Below are 23,978 nucleotides of genomic sequence, written 5' to 3'. Positions count from 1 at the left end.
ACCTGCAAGTTACTTAATCATTTTGTGCCTTAGTTTCCTCTTCTGCCAAATAGGGAGAGTAATTAAATGAGTGAATATGTAAAGGATTTGAATCTTTTACATATTAATTGAATTTAGCTTCATTTTATTGTGGTAACAAGTAGGAATAAAGTTAACAAGAAGTGGGCATTGTGTTTCCTGAAATATGATTTTATGCCTTTACAAGCATTGAAAGAAAAAGGACAGAGTTGACATTTTCAGGTAAGTTTTTAACATTTTAGCTTAAATAAAAATTTTTTTTTGACTCCCTTCTCCCACATTCATAGATAAGTTGGTTTGAAGGTGGAAATTGCCTTCGTATAAAGTGTGTCGATTTTCTTTGGCATTGTTCTCTATTTAGAGCCTTTCTTGAATTTTTTTTTTTTTTTTTTTGGGGTATTGGCTTTCGCTGGATTTAGAGATTCAGTGTCTTTACAGTATTTATTGCCTAACTGTATATTTTATATGTAGAAACCATGTTACAGGTAGACTTTATATCTATGGTATTTAAAATTTCTGAAAATTAGGTTACATTTGATTTTTTTAATATATTCAATGGCAGAAAGTCTTTTCATTTTTTTCTGTTCTGCTTTTTTATCATTAATGAGCAACTTGGTTTTGGTTACATTTAGCTTTGTTAATTTACTTGATCAGATAACTGTTAATTTCTGTAGAATTTGAAATTTTGAGGGCCAGACATTTTTGTAAAACTTTTAACTACTCTTCTATATCTTGAAATCAGTTTTAAGAACAAATTAGTAAATTTAGCCTGTGAAATACAGCATCTGAACAATGACAGTAAATTATTTTAAGAACAAATGAAGTTGATGGTTCTATAAAACTCCACTACCTCCTACATATCCAAGAAAATAAACTAAACAGGAAATACTTAACAAACTTTTATTTTATATTGCTAAGTTATGAGTTAAGTTATATTGACATACTTTCATGTTACCGACTTTTACCTGAAACCTCATTACATATTTTATAGTACTCCAGATTACCAGTAGATCTGTTCTTAGGGTTCCTGTCCTAGTTCCACCTTGCAGGTGAGCTTTGTGAAATTCTTTTTTGTATTAAAACTTTAAGATGGAATAAAGGATTATCTGTATTAAGTTGAATTTTATCTGTTGATTAATATGATCCTAGTATAGTAGTTCTGTTTTATTTGCCAGTAAGAGAAGCAGTGGATCATATAACTAATTCCCAAAGATTGTTTCTTTTTAAGCATTTGGTTTCCTAATGTTTACTAAGAATAATATTAAGTAACATATATTCATTAGTAAATTACTTAATCATGGGTAATCTATGAAATGGATAATATACACTTGGGTGGGTGACAGTTAACTAAATACATGAATTATACACAGAGCCTTGTGGTGTTGAGAAGAAAGGTTCCAATTTATCTTCCTTTCAGAGAGAAATATGAATCAAAATGTCTTGGCAGTTAGTTGTGTGGGTGAAGGGAGAGAGGAAGGCAGACTTAAAAAGAGAGCTTCTTGTGTCTTTTACCACAAGGAGAAGTAAAACAGAAGACAGTAGGTAATGTATGTGATAAATTATGCCTACACTCAATACTTTAATGACATACTTTTCTATTTGAGAAGCAATACCAGTAATTATAAAATCTTAAACTAAGGGAATAGCCCCAGAGATTTCAGCTAATTTTGAGATGATGAATTTAAGATATTGAAAGTGCTGGTTTCCAAATAGTTACATGGTCTAATGCTGGACTGACTGTTTCTATCACATCTCCCTGGGCTCTTATCAGTAGACTCTGAACAAATGCTTAAATAGAATTGGCCCTTAACTGATATTTCATTTGCTTTAAGGAGGGAAGGAGGGGGAAATATAATTTTTATTGAGGGCCCACTAACTATTAAATCCTTCATATTGGTCTTATTATGCAAGTTACATAATAGAAATTGAGGCCTAAACAAGTTAACTTGTCTTCAGTTCAGGGCAAGCTGGGATTTGAACCCAGCCTCAATTTCTACTGAAGTGCAAACTGAAATTACAAATAAATCCTCAGGGGATGCCTGGGTGGCTCAATATGTTTTATCTGCCTTCAGTTCAGGTCATGATCCCAGGGTACTGGGATTGAGCCCCACATGGGGCTCCCTGCTCAGCTTCTCCCTGTCCCACTGCTGCTCCCCTTGCTGCTCCCCCTGCTTCTACTCTCTTTCTGTCAAGTAAGTAAATCTTCTAAAAATTTTTCAAATAATTATAAAATGAATTTTTGGGGGCAAGTTGTGTAAAGGGGAAAAGTAGTTACTGAAAGTACTCAGGGAGTCATGGATGAAAATTTTAAAAGTACTCTTTCATTATGCCGCAGTATAAAAAATATTTGAAGAAATAGGTAATTATTATTTCTCTGACTTCTTTGGTACTGTGAACTATTTCTCTAATATATGATGGTTGTAATAATTCAACTTACCTTGTAGGTATATTGAAATGTTTTCATCATAAATTTATATACTAGCAAGTTAAGGTACTCTGTTCTTAGTTTAGTGCCAGAAAGAATATAGTGAGTAATAAAGAAATATTTCTGGAAATACTTTGATATGTTGATTAAAATAGATTTTAAATTGTTTTTTTACTACAATAGTGTTACTAGCCATCCAATGAGGATGTCATGAGTAGAAAAGGAGAGAATGAACCTGAAGTGCTCAGTACTCTGTGTGGCACGTAGATAAGATTAAATAGGTAGAAGCTATTAATATTTCTTTAGTGCAAAATCCTCTGATGGTTTAAGAGGGACAGGAGAGATAATCTAATCTGTAGATCACTTATAGTTTGTATCCCACAATAAAATTTAGAGAAAATTTAGGAATGTTACATGTCTAAAATTCTGTTATTTAACTAGAAGACCCTGATGAAATACTAAATGATGTGCAGAAACAACTATATTTTCTCAGATTTTGTTTCCTTCAGGAGACCTTCTTTAAGTCTGGAGTTATTTTTGTCTTCATTGGGGGTTGCTATTGGCATAATGTGGGCAGGGGCCAGGGAGGCTGTTGAACATGCACAGGGCAGCCCCAACAATGAAGAATTATCCGACCCAAATACCAATAGTGCCAATGTTGAGAAACCCCACTATAACCTTACTTTGAAACTCAGTGGATACTTTATGTCTGTAATACTGATACAAATGGCAAAAATATATTTTTTAAAATACATGCTAATGTCTCTTTAGAGAAATTAAAATTTAAGCTTTTTTTTTTAAAAGTTCTTTTTATTTAGGTAATCTCTACACACAATGTGGGGCTTAAACTCATGACCCTGAGATCAAGGGTTATGTGCTCTTCCAACTGAACCAGCCAGGCGCCGCTAGAGAAATTAAAATTTAATTGTTTTTGGAAAATATGGTCTTTATTTTTTAGTCTTAATATAGAATTTACATAGTATTTATAGTTGAGTAGTTTCTTAGGGTATAAGAATACATTATTAACAATTCTTGCTATTAATTGGGATTTTTTTTTTTAATTTTTATAAATGTTTTATATGTATTTATTTTAAAAGGTCCTGTAGGACTTAAATATCAGGAATTGAATTTTGCTTCTAATAGAAACCTGACTTAAAGAGCTTAAACAGTTGTATACATTTATTTTTTATGTGAAAAGTCTTGAATGGATAGTATGGAAATGATATGGTGGCTTTATCATAGTGCCATCATTTGCTTTTTCTTATCAGTCATCGTTGTCTTATCTCAAGTTTGCCTTGTGACTCCAGATAATTGCTGGAGTTCCAGCCATCACATCTGAGTTCTAAGTAGTAGGAACAGTGTGTGTTTGGGTAAGACATACATTGCCTAAATCCTGCTCAGTGACTTCAATTTCTACCTTGTTAGCTATCCCTATCTGAAAAAAAAAGTTAGGACTTTTAAATATTTTTTCGTATTATTTTCCTGATAAACACATGTCTATGATTCTGCTAGTAAGGGAGAAGAAAACAAGGATATTAGGATATTAGGCTACCAGTTGTGTCTGTCTCCGTGCCTCCCCCCCACCCAAGCTTATCACAAAAAGCTGCAGTCATACTCAGTCCCATTCTTAACCCACATATTCCCTGGAGGCAGTCACTTACAATTATTTTAGCTCTTAGGATTTTTACCTCCATGTTTATAATTTTTTTTCCTCGTTAGGTATATGATCAGCTAGCCTAGTTGATGGTGGAGGTAGGGAGTACCTTACGAACTCACTCTTCAGTTTGTACACTTTGATTTTACCACTGCTCCCGACTTTCCTCTTTATTGCTTCCCTTCCTTCTAACCCCTTCCTCCTCTGCCGATTTTCCAAGCCTCTTAGAGTTCAGCCTCTTCAGAGAATCCCGAGTTTCCATTGATCTGGTAGGGGAAGGGATCTAGGGGAGACTTTGAACATACTGTTTTTCACTCTCACCTCCACTTTTGAAGATACATGGTGTTTCAAATTCCTGAGATTTTCTGGTGTTCTTCAGTACAAATTAACTTGTTCCTGAATTCCCTCCCTCCTTTCTAAATAATAGCTATCTGAATGTTGTTATCTTTTCTCTTTTCATTGTTTTCCTCCTTGTGGGTTTAGGTCTTTTGAAACAAAAATATTTTTACTATTATTTTAGTGGATTTTTCAAGTGGGAGCAGAAATAAATGTGTGTTCAATCTGCCATATTTAACTAGAAATCTCAAATTCATTTTTCAGCTCAATAAAGAATAATAGACATGAAAGATGATGAAAAGGGAAATAACTGAAACTAATTCAAAGTTATTAACTTACTTTTGAAAAGGAGTATCCTACTTCTGTTGTACTTTGTAGTGAATATTCAGAGCTAGAAATAGTTTCATCACACAGATTTACTTTGTGCGTTCTTTTTGGCAAAATAATTTATATTACTAAATTGCAAATTAAAACTTCAGCTTTTTAAAAATGGTTTTCAAAATTTGACACATTTGGGACATTTGCAGTGTTCATAAAAGGTGAATTCCATGGAAACACATTAATTTATTATAATTAGGAAAAACAAAGCAAAATGAACCCTAAATCTTGATGGCTATATTTGGGGAGCTAAATGCTTTGTTGCTGTTTTTGTTTAATGTGTTTTAAATTGACTTTCAGAATTGAATGGTACTTATTGTTCCTTATGACATTATTTATGATAGCAAATCCTTGACAATAACTTTAATGACCAAAGTTAGGGGAATTGTTACATGTAGTAGAATCCTATGTTCTCCTGAGAGACATATTTTTAAATATTTATTCAAATGGGAAACTGTTCATGCTATAATATCTACTGAAAAGGCATAGGAATGGGTAATTCCATTTTTGTAAATAAAAAAGACTGAAAAGAAACATACCAAATTGTTAATAAGTGGATAACTTCTTCATGATAAATTTATAGCTGAATTTGATTATTTTATTTACATTTATTAATTTTTTTATATTTTCTTGATTAAACCAACTATCTTAATAGTCAGAGGAAAAATAAAAATATAAAAAACACTTTAAAGAACACTTTATTTTTTACTCTTCCTACCTTCCTTTTCTGTGAATAAATGCTGTAAATGCCAGATTACTTGAGTATGATAAAATGTGAACTCCTTGTTTACTAGAGTATGTAACTTAAAAAAAAAATGAATTGGTTATGTGAACTTATAAAGATCATTTTAGGTTAACCAATGAAACTGTAAATTTAAATAACTTCTTTTTACACAATCTTGCATTAAAAATATGTCCATATTGCTTTCTAATAACCACCCATCATACTGGCTTAAAGAAAGTCAATCTCAGTTTTAACTTTGTAGATAAAATGGTAGGAGAAAATATTTTTAAATGAAGTTCATTGCTTTTAAGTATTTTAATGATACCATCATTTGCAGTTCTGCCAAACACAAGTGAGGCACCAGTTATACTATTATTGTTGGCACTGAATCTTGATTTTTCTGCCAAAAAGTACTAAACTATACCTTAGTGATCACAAACAAAAAGAGAACTTTAAATTAAATTTAAGAAAGCTGTGGTAAAATCAATGTCTGGTAAGTTATTTGAAAACATAAATAAGATCAGTAAACTGTGGTTAATTGGTATACCATTTTAAGTGCATTAATATGCAGTGGTAAGAACAGTAAAACATTTAAAATCTAAACTAGTTTACTTAACTAAATATTAATTCTGGTTACATTGTAGTTATTTATAGTAGTACCTCATCTAAATTAGAGACTATTTTTAAGTTTTGTAATTTCCAATAAATCTAGTACTAGATAGGTAACCTTTAGCCTTCATATAATATATATCACATTGATTTCTTAGCTCCCTATTTCTCTGACAGGTCAGCTCATTATTTCAGCATTATACTCTATTCACCATGGGTCTGTTCCTAGTGTGAGACCCAATCAGTGTCACCTGGTTAGAGCCATGGTGGAATACCGCTGACAAACTCAACGTGAGAGGAGTTCTGTCTGTATAATTTGTTACATATGATCCTAAAGTCTAGTACACTGCACTCTGTACCAAACACTGGGTACACTCAACTCTTCAAAGCAGAAGTGAGTATGAAAATAGCTGAAAGGCTTTCCATCTAGGCAGTAGGAAAAAAAGTCATTGATACTATAGTTGAAACTTGTCAGTTATATAAGGCACTGGGTCTGTAGAAGTAAGCAAACAGGCATTGTTTTTGTGTACAATTATAACTTTGATTAGTTCTTCAAAGAACAGGTATATAATACAATAAAATAGGGCTTAATAAGATGCTTGCCTATTTTTGGATTCTTGGGCAAGTTGAGGTCTGCTGGGAGTTTTTGGTTTAGTTTGAACATGTTGAATTTAAGACGCCTTTCCTCAGCTAAGGAGGGATCTTAGAGATAGCTGAATTTATAGAATCCAGAGTGCTGAAGTGAGATCTGGTCATCCTAGCTATGTGGATGGATGGTATTTGAAGCCATGTGGATGAATGAGCTAACATGGGGAGACAATATGGAATGGCAAAAGAAGGAGGACTTAGAAATGAACCTTCAGCAACTCCACAGTTAAATTTCCTGTTAGAAAAGATTGAGCCTTCAAATGAAATCTGAGAAGAATTAGTTAAAGAGGTTGGAGAATACCAAGTAACTATGGTGTCAGAGAAGTGAATGGAGGAGAGTGTTTCAGGATGGAGTGAATGGTACTTGACATTGAAAGCTATTGAGATCCAACCATTGAATTAACACAGAGAGGTCTTTGGTGATTTTAAGCAGAACTGTTTTGATATAGTGATAGGAGCAGAAGTCAGAGTGGAGTAGTTTGAGGATGAGGTAAATCTACAAAAGAAAGAAGGGATAATCTATAAAATAAGATTCCAAAAAGGGAAGGAAGATTAAGATTCAAAGTACAAATGGAGGGGTTGCTTTATATAGGAGCTTTGGGGTAGCAGGAAAAGTGTTATCTGTTGAGTGTACATGATGCTGGTTGGAGGTTTAAGGCAAATGGAGGTCTAAAATGGTAGCTTCTTAGAGAGGTAGGTTGAATTGACCTACAGAACCATTTGAATTTGCTGATTATTAATGTAGAGTATCACTAGTCTACACTTTTGTTCAGCAGTGCTTATCTGCATAGGTGAAGGCATGACTAGTTACATGATTAGTTATATTCATTTGGGGTTGAGTGTTGTCATTGATCAGTTAATTAATTTGGAGAAAGAAGGGCACAAGCTCATTTTCTGGCTTCATTTGGGGTAAAAAATGGTACAGAGAAGTGAAATGAGGAAAGAGAGAAGGTAGAGAAGCAGTTATGTCAGTATAGTAGCCCCTTTATCCATGGTTTCATTTTCTGTGTTTTCAGTTACCTGAGGTCAGCTGTGGTCCAGAAGCAGATGATCCTCCTTTTGACATATTGTCAAAAGGTCAGAGGTAGCCTAACACTATGTCACATTGCCTTTGTCATTCATCTCACTTCATTTCATGACTTAGGCATTTTATTACCTCACATCATCATAAGAATCCTTTCATGTGTCTTATCACCTAATCCATTACCCTACAGGTTATGTGTCCCTGTTCCCATTTTACAGATCAGGAAACTTAAGACCGAGAGAATTAATGGCTTGACGAAGGCACTGTAGATAGTATGTGATTGTCAGAGTGGAATCTGGCCAGCCTGACTGTCCAGAGCCTGTATGTTTTTAGCCATTTCAGTATACACTTACATTATACTGTACCTAGGAGTATGCATTTGGTATCGTAACATCTGTGTATATGTATTTAATAAAGCAGTTGTGGACTGAGTAGAAATAGTGATTAAAAAAGAGTCAAGGCAGCAGAAACTAAAAATGTTCATGAATGAAAAAGAGAAAAAAAATCAAACTTAAGCTATCAGAAATTCCCTTTAAGAAGTGATTCTCAACTCTTTTATTTCTTTTGTTTCTGTCAACCCACCTAAATGGGATATACTTCTCTCAGAAGCAGTGGCTCACTATAGTATTTATTTTTAAAATGCAAGAGTTCTGATGCTTACATACCAGTAGAAGTTATTTATGTTATTACATTGTTGTTGTTTTTCTATTTGGATAATAGGGCATTTTATTTGTGTAACAACTAATACAACATTTTTTTTTTTTTATTAACATATAATGTATTATTAGCCCCAGGGATACAGGTCTGTGAATTGTCAGGCTTACACACTTCACAGCTCTCACCATAGTACATAACCTCCCCAATGTCCATAACTCAACCACCCTCTCTTTAACCCCCCCACCCCTCAGGTTGTTTTGTGAGATTAAGAATCTCTAACAGTTTGTCTCCCTCCCGATCCCATCTTGTTTCATTTTTTCCTTCCCTACTCCCCAGGCCCCCAATGTTGCTTCTCAAATTCCTCATATCAGGGAGATCATATGATAATTGTCTTTCTCTGATTGACTTACTTCCCTCAGTATAATACCCTCTAGTCCATCCATTTAGTTCCATCCATCTAGTTCCATCCATCCTCTAGTTCCACGTCATTGCAAATTATGTTATTGTGTTTTGAAGGCAGGAGAGTATGGAATGTGTTTTAGATACTTATCTTGAATGATTAAAGTCTGTACATATTACTTAGCTATAACCTTGTGTAGATGTGGAATTCTTAACTAATCTAGGATACAGTGGGTATGCATTTTAAAGCTTAATTATCTTTCCTTTTACCATGTTTTGAAAACTCTTGCCTAAAGGTCTCTCAGGTAAAAAGTTAAGTCTAAAATTTATATTCCATGCTTAAGAGGGTTTAGTGAAATGGACAGCTCATTTTCAGCTGTGGGAATAAATATCACCACAACTTTTCTGGACCACTATTCATCAAAATATATTACAAACATTAAAAATAATTTTTACCAGTTGGCTTAGTATTTTTCCTTAAGCATTAACTTTTGAGGAAATATAAATTTGGATATAAGACTATTTATCATAACATTAATTGTAATTAAAGAAAGGAATAAATTGAAAATATAAAAGCAGCCAGAACATCTAAAATAGTTGAAAACTTTTCAGCCCCCATAAACTATTACTTAGCCTTAAAAAATGATGTGTTCAATGACTATATAATGACCTAGGAAAATACAATAATACAAAAAAAATTTAGGTAGAAAATTTGTAACAGGATTATATAGCTTGAATGTAGGCTGGTGTGGTCTCACTGTGCTCATATGTAGTTTAGAGAAGGCAAGTGTGGTGAAGATAAATGAGCCACTTCATTAGAAATAGGATTTTTTTTTTAAAGATTTTATTTATTTGACAGAGAGAGAGAGAGATCACAAGTAGGCAGAGCAGCAGGCAGAGAGAGAGAGAGAGAGAGAGAGAGAGGAAAGCAGGCTCCCTGCTGAGCAGAGAGCCCATGTGGGGCTCCATCCCAGGACCCTGAGATATGACCTGAGCAGAAGGCAGAGGCTTAACCCACTGAGCCACCCAGGCACCCCTAGAAATAGGATTTTTTGATGATATAATATAGGAGCCATTTGTATACTTCAGAAGGTCTGTGAACTCTCTGAAATTGTTTGCAAAAATTTGTATTTGCCATTTCCTTGTTGAATAAGACTGAAGATATTTTTGGTCTGCTTTTTGTTTTTGTCAGATTCTCTTTAAGAATTTCAAAACTTGCTAAAAAAACACAACACATCTCAACAACAATCCCAAAACACCAAAAAGTTATGAACCTTTGCTGTAAGCCATTGTGACATAAGCAGTATTGCACATTCATTTTTACATTTCCTATGACTGCTTTCATGATACAACAGCAGGGTTGAGTAGTTGGGATAGAGAATGTATGGTCCATAAGCTGCTTTTTGGCTCTTTAAGAAAAAGTATGTCAGCCCATGTCCTAGATTCTCATTTATTCTTTGCAACAACCCTGTGAGATAGATACTATTTTTAATCTTCATTTTATGAATAGTGCAGGTGAGACTCAGAGAGATTAAGCAACTAACCCCAAGTCACACAGCTTGAAAAGGGAAATAGACCATGATGTAGTGGTTATATGTGGACAGTACAATGATGGATGATTTTGTTTTCATATATAATCCAAACTCCTCTAGAGAGGAGAAAGTTGTAAAAAAGTAGGTAGAACTAAGTTACGAGGATCTTAAAATTCATTTATCCTTTTATTATTTTGATTTCCTGTGTCACCTGTGCTTGTATACTTAGAGTGGATATGCAATTTTTGCTTCTTGGCACTTAGCTCTAACTATGCTGCTCCTTAACTTTTCTTGATTTTTATGAAAAAATTACTGTATTTATAGTTTCTTAATTTTCTATATTAGCGGAAGTCATTTTGTTCTTAAACTCTTGAGATTCTTTTTTTCTCTTTTATCACTCCCACAAAGTCCCTATACTTTGTTTACAACTGATCTGCAGTTTCACTGTAGGTCACTGATCTGTTTTCTGTTTTTCTAAGTTTGTCTTTTCTGGACATTTCATACGAATGGGATTATCAGATATGTGGTCTTTTTGGTCTGTCTTCTTTGACTTGGAATTTTTTTTTTTAAGACTTATTTATTTTTATTTTTATTTATTTGACAGACAGAGATCACAAGTAGGCAGAGAGGCAGGCAGAGAGAAGGGGGGAAGCAGGCTCCCTGCTTAGCAGAGAGCCCAAGACCTTGGGATCATGATCTGAGCCAAAGGAAGAGGCTTTAATCCACTGATCCACCCAGGCACCCCGTGTTCTCTCTTTTATACTTTGAATTTACCTTCAAGTATTAAGTATTCATAACTTAATAGGTGCTTTTAAAATGCTGCATATGTGTCTTTCAGACAGTATGTAACTTACTTTTTCTTAATACCAGTAGAATTATCCTTAATTATTTTAGGCATAGATATAGATAAATAAAGTATCGTTGAAGTGTTATAGAAAGTATTCCTAAAGAAAAAAATTGTAAACTATGAAAAGCTTCATTTTAATGGTTATAGGGGATTTAAGAAGGAAAAAAGTCACAACCTCTGCCTTAAGGAACTGAACATCTGATAAGGGAGAAAAGACATATCTGACATGCACTGTTATGACCTTGATCTAAATCACAGTTATCTTTTCTCTGGATTATTTTATCTCCTGCTTCCAGTTTTTTTGTTTATTTTCCATACAACCAAAGTGATCCCTTTAAAGATACGTGAGATCTCTTCTAAACCTTCATGCTTTTCTGTCTCAGAAAGCCAAAATTCTTATAGTGGACTATAGTGCTTCATGATCAGGCTATTTTCTATCTCTTTGACTAGTCTCATAATACTCTTTGCCTCCACTAATAACCTTCAACTGCACCAGCATTTTTGCACTTCCTTTAACTTGAATAAGTATGCCCCTGCCCTTGGCCTTCGCAATTGGCTTTTGTTTTGTCTGTCAGAAACACGTTTCGTTTGGATTTCTATATGGTTTGCTCTAGGACCCTCCTCAAATATCCTCTTGTAAGAGATGGAAGCTTTCCTTGAACACCCCACATAAAGTATAAGGTAGCATCCTATCTCTAGCATTCTCTTTTCCGTTTACCTAGAGTTTTGTTTTCCAAGGTACTTAACACCATCTAATGAATATTTGTGTACCAGTTTTCCTTCTACTAAAAATGAAAGCATGAGAGTACTTGGTACACAGTAAGTACTCAATAAGTTTAGAATAAATGAATGAGTAAATATAAATAAACCTAAAACAGCGAAATGGTGGCTAGTCCACTAACACAGTGTATATTAAGTCCTCTCCAAGTTCAGCTGGAGAGACTATTTCTAATAGTCGTAATTTGGGAAAGTTTTAGTGGACGAGATAACATTTGAATTGAGTCTTAAAAAATTGTTAGTATTAAAATGTAGACATGAAAAAGGAAGTGGTATGAGTAGGAGGAAAGTATAAGTAGAGGAGATAATTTGTTAAAAAGTAGATAATATTGATGTATTTATGAATGGGGGTAGTTAATTGTGTAGGGCTGTGGTTCTTGAAAGTGTGATTCCCTAGACCTGCAATAGTGTGAAGACTATTAGCAATGCAAATTCTTGGCCTCACCCCAGACCTACGGAATCTTGAAACTTGGGCTGGGACCCAGCAGTCTGTTTTTTCATGAGCCTCCCCATGATTCTGATGCATACTAAAGTTTGAGAACCACTGGACTAAAACATATATTCAGAAAAGTATTGGTCCATATTAAGATTAAAGAAAAAATGGGTTGGTCTAGATCTTGGCTTAGGAATTTGAATTTTAGGTTTAAGGGCACAATGGTACCATTATTACTCATAAAATATTGTTTTAAAATAAACTTGATGAAGTAATGAATGAAAGCCTAGACAAAAGGAAGCTTTTGGAGTATTTTAGAAAAGGAGTGATTAAGGGCCTGACGAGGCAGTGAAAATGGAGAGACAAGAACAATTTCAGGAAATACGGAAATAAAGTATTTAGCATCTGGTTAAATGTGGAGACAGGAACAAAGAATTTTATGAACTTGCATTGGGTTTCTAGTTTGAAGTGTCTAGGAATATGGTGGTAATATTAATAGTAAATGGTAGAAGGACCAATTAAGGGATCTAAATGATCAGTACAGTTTGACTACTGGGTCCGAAGAGTTAGTGCATTCTTAAAAGAAAAAAAAAAAAAAAGGAACAGAATTGTTAGTCCCTAGCCAAAACAGACGTTTTTTTTAATGTCGAGGATATGCATTCCCATTTAAGAACAAGGCATTTTCAGGTAACTGATGATAAAGTTTATTGAAATACAGAACCCATAATTTCTTTTCTCTTTTTAGTAATACTGAGTAAAGGCTTTTTAATAGAGGAGCCTTCTGTGTTTGAGCGTTAACTTACTTGTAGTCATTTTTAAGTTTAAAATTTCTTTCCAGGTTTTAATTTGGGGACAGGGGACCAAATGTCAACTAGTAATGTATCAAATTTGATCAAATGAATTGTCTCCCATTATCCGGTTTACAAAGAATCCAAAGAGGGTAAGATCCCAAATTTGTTCCTTTCAGAATATTGCTTAATCAGAGCCAGTGGTCTTTCATGTGCCCCTACAGTTAGAGGTGGGGATTTTTCAAGAGCTGTAGCGTGGGTGATTTTTCTCTGATTGGGAGTAGCTTTTTTCAGTTCTCTAAAAGAGGATTATTTAACTCCCGGTTTCTTTTGTGTCTTAATTTTTTAAAGAATCCAGAAGGTCAGTAGGGGAAAACGTATTACTCTACTCAGTCCAATACCCATTAAATTTAAAACAGTAATTCCTTCAACTTAGTACATAGTCCAGTTGACATGCATTACTTTTTTTTTTTTTAAGATTTTATTTTTTTATTTGACAGAGAGATCACAAGTAGTCAGAGAGGCAGGTGTGGGGGGGTGGTGGGGTGGTGGGGAGCAGGCTCCCTGCTGAGCGGAGAGCCCATGTGGGGCTGGATTCCAGGACTCAGATCATGACCTGAGCCAAAGGCAGAGGGTTAACCCACTGAGCCACCCAGGGGCCCTGACATGCATTACTTTTGCCAGTAGACTTCGGTGATAATCACAGGAACAATGGGTGCACAGAAAACAGGATATCAAATCAATTTTGGTTTCAACCTTACTAGGGTGCCAGTGAGTTATGCCAACTGCTGGGGCCTAGAACTTATACCTAAGTTTTACTGGGAAAATTCATCAAGTGTTTGAATGTGCCATTTTATGTTTATCATATTTTTGGGGGGGGGGTGCAGTGGGAACACTTAATCTGAACATTTCTACTTCCTTGAAAGTGTATTTGAATTTCTGCCTTGCAAAGTTTGCAAGTTTCTGTGGAAGGCAGCCCGGGGCACTAGAGTATGTTTGATGTTTCCTCCTTTAAATTTTTTTCGTATATTAAAAGCTTTTAATTTCCATTTCTTTTGTGTAGTCCTGGTATTCCTGTGCTGTAATAAGTGTGCATTCTGTTTAGCGGCACAGCTTCTATACTATCTTTTGTAAATAGTGTATCACTTGTAGTGTGTAAAGTTCAAGGCACAATCTCCATAGGACTCCAGCCCTACAATTTCCAAAGCCCAAGTGTTCTGTCCTTATCTCTGGATTTCTTTGTTCCCAGGCTTGTGCCAAGACATTTTTAGTCCTGGGCTACCTTGGCTGTTGCCATCTTCCCTGAAATTCTCAGACCTATTGAGCTAGAACCTTTATAAAAGCACTCCTGATGTGCCCCACATTTTTATTAATTGGGTAATAACCATAAACAGGTACCAGAAATGAAGCTGCTTTTGATGTTTCTGATGTGTGTGCTTGAAAGAGCCAGGTGAAAACAGTCTCTTTTGCCATTTGCTCCTCTAGACCTTTTCTTTACCCTGCTTTTAACTGTTCTGGGCCTTGCATCATTTGTTCTGTCTCATTGACAGTATAAACATTCCTTTTTGTCACATTTCCTTTCAGCAATAGTAAGTTACACTCTTTCAGATAAACATACCTGGTTTTTGTTTACATTTTAGCCTTTAGTTGGCTTCTCTTGTCTACCTTTTCCTTTCTCTTTGTATTTGGGCTCAGGTTTGAATGTTCTACAGTTACCTCTTTTAAGATCTCCCATGACGACATAGATGAAAGTCAAGGAATTCTGAGTTCATTAAAAAACATTCATTATTGGACAAATTTTGCCCACTCTTCATCTCCCTCACTTAAAGAAAATTTTATCAGCGCAACCTCAGACCTAGGACTGACTTCCTGTTTTTCTTCAGTGTTGCTTTTCCTTATTCACTCTCTGATGCCTAACTTTGAGTTCCTTGGGTCCTTTCCATTATGGCACCATGCCATACCATATATTACCCTCCATAATAACTAGTAATTTGAAATGTCCATGAAATGCTTCTGGTATTTTAAGGTAATTTTCCAGGTTTTTTTGTTTGTTTGTTTTGTTTTGTTTTGTTTTACCTTCAGATCTGTGCAGATTTTATGTTACCTTATATAATGGCCTTCAAGGTGTGGTTTTTCACTTGGTCTTATTATGGACTTTCTATTTCTTTAAAAGAACATCTTGCCATAGTTGAATTTCTAGTCTGGTTCACTTAGATTTCTATCCAAAGTTACTTTCCATTCTTCTGTTACATACCTTTGGAACTAGTCACCCTTCCTCTCTAATGAGGAACAACTAAAATATCCTTTTCTGTTTAATTCCGCTTTTAAGAGCACATAGTACTGGTATATATGTATTTCCTTTTCCTTTTTTCCTGTCTATCTAGTTGTCTTTTTTTTTTTTTTTTTAAGATTTATTTATTTGAGAAAGAGAGAGAGGGAGCAAGGGAAGGAGCAGAGGGACAAGGGGAGGGAGAGAATTTTAAGCAGACTCTCCGCTGAGCACGGAGCCTGATGCAGGGCTCCATCTCATGACTTTGAGATCATGACCTGAGCAGAAATCAAGAGTCAGACTGCTTAACTGACTGAACCATGCAGGTTCCCCTATCTAGCCTTAATTCTAAGTGTGAACTTATTCTTAAGGTAGTACCTCTCTTTCATCTTTATCAACATAACCTACCTCCTTTTATTTTTTTTAACTCTACCACTGTTGTTTTAACTGTATTATTTTTAAGCATATTTAGTTCTTGAGAGTAAGCAAACCTGGTACCTAAAGTTAGTGTTTGATGCATGGACCTTTTAAGTTTCTCTTTTGGCCTTTGAATTTATAATAATCCATTGAATTTTTCTTCTGTCCCAGTCTAAGAAAATGATTTATGCACTATATAATAAGGAATCTGACTCTTCTTCATCTGTTCACTTGATAAAATCTATTGGCCGTCTTTGTTGAACTCAGATAAAATCTTCATATCTGTATCTTTAATTAGATTTATGTACTTATCAATTCCAGAAGCTACCTGAGACCATATTGTGACACTGAGTTTAGAAGCCTTTGGACAGGTTACATGAATCTAAGAGCTGCTCTTTGAGAACAAAATTAAGAAGGAGAGGGACAGAGTTAGTTCAGCTGATCTAGGACTATTTATTTTTCAGTTTTTATCAAATTAAGAAATTTCATTTTTTTTTTAATATACCGTGTTATATTAGTTCTGGATGTACAGTATATGTGATTTGACAGTTCCGTAACTTACCTGGTGCTCATCACAGCAAGGGCATGCTTTAATCTCCATTACGTATTTACCCCATCCTTCCAACCCTCTCCTTTTTGGTAACCATCATTTTGCTCTTTATAATTAAGAGTCCCTTTCTTGATTTTTTTTTTTCCTTTCTCTTTTTCCCCTTTGTGCATCTTTTTTGTTTCTTAATTCCACATACGAGTGAAATTATACAGTTTTTGTCTTTCTCTGACTGACTTATTTTGTTTGGTTTATTACTCTAGCTCCATCCACCTCATTGCAAATAGCAAGATTGCATTCTTTTTTATGGCTCAGCAATATTCCACAGGACTAACAATTTAAAGGCTAGACATTTACATACTAGTGTTGTAAGGTGCGTATGGAATTTAACCAGCTTCTCAATTTAATCCTCTGGCTTGAAGTTGTTTGAGAAACCAGACAGAAAGAACAAAAAATTTTCCACCTATTAATGTCTAAAACCCCTGTATAACGAAAGGGCATTTTTTTTTTTTTAAGATTTTTATTTATTTATTTGACAGAGAGAGATCACAAGTAGACAGAGAGGCAGGCAGAGAGAGAGCCCGATGCGGGACTCGATCCCAGGACCCTGAGATCATGACCTGAGCCGAAGGCAGCGGCCTAACCCACTGAGCCACCCAGGCGCCCCACTAAAGGGCATTTTTAAAAAATGCAATAATAAAATCACTGCCTCAGCCATACCTGCTAGGCCATGCTGAATTGAAGTCAGATGCAGAGCTCTGCTTAGCCCAAGACAGTTAAATCATTATTATGTGCAAACATAATCTGTGTATACCACTGGTATCCTACATTCTGATTTGCTGTTCATATGCATTTGCTTGTGCATATATTTTGGGGTTTGCTTGTTTATTTGCCAGTTTTAATGTTTATGAGGGAAGCATTTAATATATTATTCTTCCTAGTGAGTTTGGAATCAAGTGAAAAATTGACAGGGATCAAAGTTTGTCTAAAATATTTAAAATGAGGGACACCGGAGTGGTTCATTCAGTTAAGTGTCTGTCTGCCTTCAGCTTGGGTCATGATCCCAGGGTCCTGGGACTGAGTCCCACATCAGATTCCTTGCTCAGCAAGGAGCCTGCTTCTCCCTCTGCCTGCCATTCGTTCTTCCTGCTTGCTTGCTTTCTCTGACAAATAAAATCTTAAAAAAAAAACAAAACAGTGGTGTACTAAATTATAGACCGTATTAGAAATTTAACAGTTTTTCCACTGATGATTTTTCTGTTCCAGGATGTTATTTCTGGATCTCATATTGTATTTAGTTGTTACTTACCCTTAGTTTCTTCCAGTGTGTAACAGTTCTTCAATTTTTTATCTTTCATGACCTTGACACATTTGAAGAATACTGATTAGTTTTTTTGTAAAACATCCCTCAGTTTGGGTTTGTCCGATGGTTTTTCATGATTGGGATGAGGTTAGGCATTTTTGGCCAAAGTACCACAAAAATGCCACTGTTTCTTTCTTGGTATGCCATCTGAAGAGATTGATGATAATGATATGTTTTATTACTTACTGGTGATATTTATTTTGATGATTTGGTTAAGTTTGTGTCTGGGGGGTTTCTGCACTCTCTTAAGTTAGTGTCTTTTTATTTTTAGTTGATAAATGTCTTGGGGGAGATAACTTGAGACTGCAAATCCTGCATTGCCTCAAACTTTTTTTTCCTGTAAGATTTTATTTATTTATTTGAGAGAGAGAGTGAGCAAGAATGAGAGAGAACACATGAGCTTGAGGGAGGGAGGAGCAGAGGGAGAGAAAGCCGACTCCCTGCTGAGCAGGAAGCCCAACCTGGGGCTCCATCCCAGGAGTCTGGGATCATAAGCTGAGCCAAAGGCGGCTGCTTAACCAACTGAGCCGCCCAGGTGGCCTTGCCTGAAACTTTACCCACAAATACTAGCATTGCTCTGTGGCTCTTGTCTGCAGCATTCATTACTGTGTATTTGCCTAATGCTGATTCTCTATATCTCTTTTCTTCTCTGTTTATTAATTGGGACTTTTCTGTGAGGAAGTGCTGTCTCATCTCTAACATTTACTTAACTGATTATTTGTATCACTGTGGACTCCTCGATATTTATCTTGTTCTGTGGATTTAAGTCCAATACTATCTTTTATTTTGTTGCTTAAATTGTTCCAGCTATAGCACTTAGGAGCTCCTTCAGGTTGGCTCCTGTGTTTTTATACCTCATCATTTTTCAGAATTTCATTACTTCGGCACCACAAAATGTTCTAGTCTTTTCTTGTGTTTTCCCTGCTTCAGGCCTGCTGGTGGAGACCTTGAGGAGTCCAAGTTTCTTTTATGGAGAATAGTGTTTAGAAACCAAGATTTGGTCCCTAAGTGTATATTGCTACTGGGGTGTTACTGCTCTTATTGCCCCCTCAATAGACAGAGTTAGGGGATTACATATATAGTAGCTATATTACAAATGAATAACATAATCATACTGAAGGGATGGGGAAAAGACAATGTCTATTACAATGTTTACGTCAGGTATTTTGAAAGTTAGCAAATTCATTCAATGCATAGATTACATATGAATTTAAGGGGGATACTTTTCAGTCCATGGTGATTTGGATGGTGTATTTTAATGTTCTTAAATAATGAATGTAATTTTAATTGGATGGGTTTACACTAAGTCTGTCTTTTGGCAATTTTGCCAAAGAATGAATCTGCTCATTCGCACAATAATTTGCCTTTGTAAATTAAGATATGGCAGTGTATAGTATATACTGTATCCCTCTTAGGTAAGGATATATGCTCCTGTAAATGAGAGTGCTGAGAAAGTGCTGTAGGATCATTGCACTATTCCGGCAGTAGCTGTGCCCTTTTCTTCAACTCCCCTTGTATCACGGCATGCTTTTGGCCTTAGCTGTAACTTCTTTCAGCAGTATTTATATAGTTTCTATAAATTATAGTAAATTGCATTGCAGTATGTTTGTTATGCCCTTCAAAATAAAAAAAAAGGGGGGGTGCCTGGGTGGCTCAGTGGGTTAAGCCTCTGCCTTCAGTTCACTTCATGATCTCAGGGTCCTGGGGTCCAGCCCCGAGTTGGGCTCTCTGCTTAGCAGGGAGCCTGCTTCCTCCCTCTCTCTCTCTTCCTGCCTCTCTGCCTACTCACGATCTCTCTGTCAAATAAATAAATAAAATCTTTAAAAAAAATAATAAAAAAAGTTTTTACAAATCTCTAATGGATGGTTGATCTTGATCCTGTTTCTTAGACCATTTTCTTGAAGAATTGAGAACTATTGCAGTGGTTGATTTTAAAGATTCAGATAAATAATTTCCCATTGTTTGCAGCAACTTGAACATTATTTTGGTCATTATGTTAAGACTGTTACTTACTAGAATGCAAAAGAAAAAGGAAATGGAAGATGTGGTGTTTGCTGTACTTTGGCCTGGTACAGCACATTCAGATTATGATATCATGGTATGCACTCTCATTAGCTGGTGCTTATGATAGCACAGGAAAAAAAACTTCAAATTAAAGGGCAATGTAATTTGCAGTGTCACATGTTTTAAGGAAAATATTTAAAAGAGAAATAGTGTTATAGTGAGTCTTAAAGTGTTAGGTTAATGTTACAGTGTATTAGCAGTGTCTGGTATGATGTTGAATAGTATAAGAAGATATGTAAGTTTCAGTAATTTTGTTTCTATCCCATCATAGGTATTTTAACAAACCTACTGGAGATGTCCCCCACAAGGACTTTTATTGTGTTAGGTTTGGGCTCAGCTAGATCAGGTAGAATATTAGTAGCAGAATCTTGTTGAATGAGGGAGGCTATAAGAAGAACAGAAGCTGAGAAAATAGAAAGTTTCCCTTCTAAGGAGATAAACTCATCCCATAAATAGGAAGTGAATAAGCTTATAAGTAGATATGGATTAAGGCAGACTGTTTGGGATGGAGGACAGGAAAATAGGAGACTGTCAGGTACCTATATTTTAGGTGTCATCAGAATGGTGTTACGGTGGCCAAAAAGAGATTAGTAAAGCTGATCAAACACTCTAGTGAAGAGAAAATTTAAAGGCAGGTAACCACAATTTATCCAACTTTTTTTTTTTTTTTTTTCTTTTTGCCTTTGGTAGTTTTCTTAGAAAAGTGTGTCCTATTTGGGGTCATCATAGCAGTAATTTTTACTTCCCAGTTAACTTTCTGGTAATGCAATTTAGATTTATAAGAGACCCATTTAAGGTGTAAGATTTTATCTAAGTTAGCCTGCCACAGTTTCATGGATACTGGCAGAAAACATGAAACTCCTGGGTCAGAAATAATGACCTTTATTACTCATGGCACAACAAGCATCATGACCTTCATGCTCATGGTGGATCCCTTTGCCCCTCAACTCTCATAAAGGTGACGTAAGTGGCATAGGTGGATTCTGCACTCACAGTGAGTTTTCATCATAGCCGAGGAACCCCAAGCTTAGGGAACCCTAATCTTTTATAACGGTCTACAAGTGTCATTTCTTCCAGAGGGAGATGACATTGTGATTATGCTAAATAGTAAACAGGCTCACTGCTGTAGAGGGAGACATCACCTCTATTTTTCAAGGATTTTGCCTATGAATATCTTTGAAAAGATGAAGGTAGTCGGCCTTTTTTTTTTTTTTTTTAAAACTGTAGAAGTACAAGAGACCCATGCAAAATTTGTCTCCTAAGAGGAAGTGATGAGCATGAAAAGTCCTTGAGCTCTGAGTGTTCTTGGCTTTTGTACTCTGTTCTATTTTCTTCCAGCTTTTAAAGCAGAGTTGGCAAACCTTCTCTGTAGTGGGGCCGATATTAAATTTTTAGGCTTTGTGAGCCATATGATTTCTGTCATAACTATGTAACTGGTTGTTATAGCAGGAAAGCAGCCATAGATAGTAAGTAAATGGATGAATCTGATTATGTTCCAGTAAAGCTCTATGGACACTGAAATTTGAATTTCATATGATTTTTAGGCATCATAAAATACTTTTTTTCAACCATTTAAAAATGTAACATACATTCTTAGCTTGTGGGCTATACAGAAACAGGTAGGTGGCAGGCCAGATTTGGCCTGCAGGCCATAGTTTGGCAACCTCTATAATATGAGGTATTTTAAAAATATAATACATTGTTTTATTATAGCAGTCTTGTATATGAGAAATCATAAGTAACATTTTATAGCAATTGATGGTTCTAAAATGCTTACTCCTAAATTATTCTAATTTAGCTTCATAGTAAACCTGTAAGATAAGCATTATTATCTCTATTTATAGTGAGGAAACTAATGCGTAGAGAAGGAAGATGACCTGTCCAAATTCATAACGCTAGTGAAGTGTCAGAGCCAAGACGAATTATATTCTGGACTCTTTACTCCATCATATTGTGCAGTTTAAACTTTTATAATCGGAGCATCATGCCACTATATCTTTTTAATACCCATTGGTGCCAGAATGCTTAGAATTTAGTCTATAATAAATAGTAGTGATAATCATGTTCATTTCTAATTTTCTTTATTACTATATTTTATTGCCTAGCTATTTTAATCTTTGATAATTGATGTTTTGACAAAGGCTGGATATGGGAGGTGAAGGGCATTTGTTACAGTTTATTAAAGATTTGGCAGTTGGACAGTATAATTATTCATATCCTATATTTCTTCTCTACATTTTCAAAGGTAATAGTTAATTTTATTTTCAGATGTACACTATGAAAATAGTAAGGTTTTTTTCCCCTAGATCATTTGTATTCACACTAAACTAATGCTCTATTTAGTAGTGTCATCATAATTTTTAAACTCAAGATGTTGAGAACATTTTCTGTAATAATGTACTTCTTGGATTATTTCCTTACCAGGTGGTGGAAGATTATGCTGGAAGATGGCAGGTCCCTTTGCCACAGCTTCAGGTTCTTCAGACTGCACTCTGCTGTTTTACATCAGCCAGTGCATCATTCCCAGATGAATGTGAGCACGTACAGTATGTTTTGAGTAGCCTTGCTTTGTAAGTACTCTTTACTTCTTATGAGAATTGCGTTTTGATTATTTTCTCTGTGAAAGGAGCCTTTCCTAAAGTCTTCCCTCAGAAAGAAATTTCCAAAACCCTGGATGGTTATAAAGAAAAAAAAAGAGAAGTGAAAAAAGAAATTTCCATTTTTTCATTTAAGTATTTAGGTTTAACTTTGAACATATAGCCATAATTTACTTTTAATTTTAGAGTTAATTGGCATTTTTGCATAGATTCTTATGGTCACTACCATCACTTTCCTTTTTTAATTCCTTAGCTCTAATGGTAAGTCCCAAAATACAGCAATTGGGCCATCAGAGTTAGCAGAGAGATCTTAAATCAGGCCAGAAAGAGCTTAGGAAACTCCTGGTTTTTGAAAATACTTTAGAAGAATTCAAAACCTAGGAGTTTCCAGGGTTTTTTTTTCCCTGAGCACTTGTATTTATTTTTTTTTGCTCTGGCAGATCCTACTAAAGTTATAGTAAATACATAAAAGAGAGAAATACAGTGAAAATAAAGTAGAGAAGAGCCACCAGTGAATGAAAGATTTCAAAAATTTTGTAGGGCAGAGAACACAGAAGAGTGAGTGGTCACAAACATGACAGAACAAGTCACAACTTCACTTTTTGTTTTGTGCATGTGCACGTGCCTCAGATCACACATCACAATAACATGTTGTAAAATCATTTATCAGCGTTAGAAAATACAATAGAAAATACCAGAGAATTTCTTATAGGATCAGTATTATTTAGTGAAATTCTTGTTTTATATGTTTATTTTTATGTTTGTATGTATACTTGATTATTTGTAAAACATTTTAAAAACCTGTAGCAATTAAAACAGAGTTATCCTCTGCCTTATAAGATAGAAGGTCTATCTTTATAGTTTGTCCTGCGCCCCCCCCACCAGCCCCCAGAATCCTAGAGAGGTATAGAATTTGAATATGCAAGGCATGAAATAGAGAGCAGGGAATTAGATACTTTGGGAGAATGGAGATAAAGGAGTTAATTACAGTTTTTCCATTCAGGCCAATCACCAAACCCTAAGGCCAAGTTGGGGTAGGGAAACAGAGTTGCTTTTTTTCCCCCCTCTAAAAGAATTAAATGACTTTGGAGCAATGACCTTTGCATTCTGGCAGTTAAAGTTTCCTCTTTGAGACAGCTAGTTAATCACTTAACTACTCTAAAGAAAAACTCGTCATTCACCAAAGTCTAGACATGCTACTAGACCTCCCAATTAATCTGTTTATGGCCTTATTCTTACATACTAGTGGGGATTCGGGAATCCTGAGACAGTTGAAGAATGCCTTCAACATGAAAAAAAATATAGTGAAAAATTTGGAAGAAAATAAAAGAATAAAAGAAAATAAATTAAAAATATAAAATCTATAACATATAGTTTCAGGGAGAGTTAAGATGATATGTGTAACATTAAAACACCAACATACCAAGCTATGTGAATGGAATAATGAGATACCAAATATGAGTTTGTGTAAA

General features: G+C 35.1%; 1 protein-coding gene across 2 annotated transcripts in view; it reads left to right on the top strand.

Annotated features, from left to right (window-relative positions):
• Window positions 1-23,978, top strand: part of LOC111147069 (zinc finger protein 654) — a 79,576-nt gene that overhangs the window by 1,367 nt on the left and 54,231 nt on the right. For both annotated transcript variants that reach the window (XM_022502946.1, XM_022502955.1), the window contains exon 2: window positions 22,334-22,479. In XM_022502946.1, coding sequence (XP_022358654.1) covers window positions 22,334-22,479 — 146 coding nt within the window. The remainder of the gene's footprint in view (window positions 1-22,333; window positions 22,480-23,978) is intronic.

Source organism: Enhydra lutris, unplaced genomic scaffold (genome assembly GCF_002288905.1).
Source record: "Enhydra lutris kenyoni isolate GAN:26980312 unplaced genomic scaffold, ASM228890v2 scaffoldscaffold2, whole genome shotgun sequence".
Lineage (NCBI taxonomy): Eukaryota > Metazoa > Chordata > Mammalia > Carnivora > Mustelidae > Enhydra > Enhydra lutris.
The sequence above is the reverse complement of the archived record's forward strand: the minus strand, read 5'-3'. Positions and strand labels throughout refer to the sequence as shown.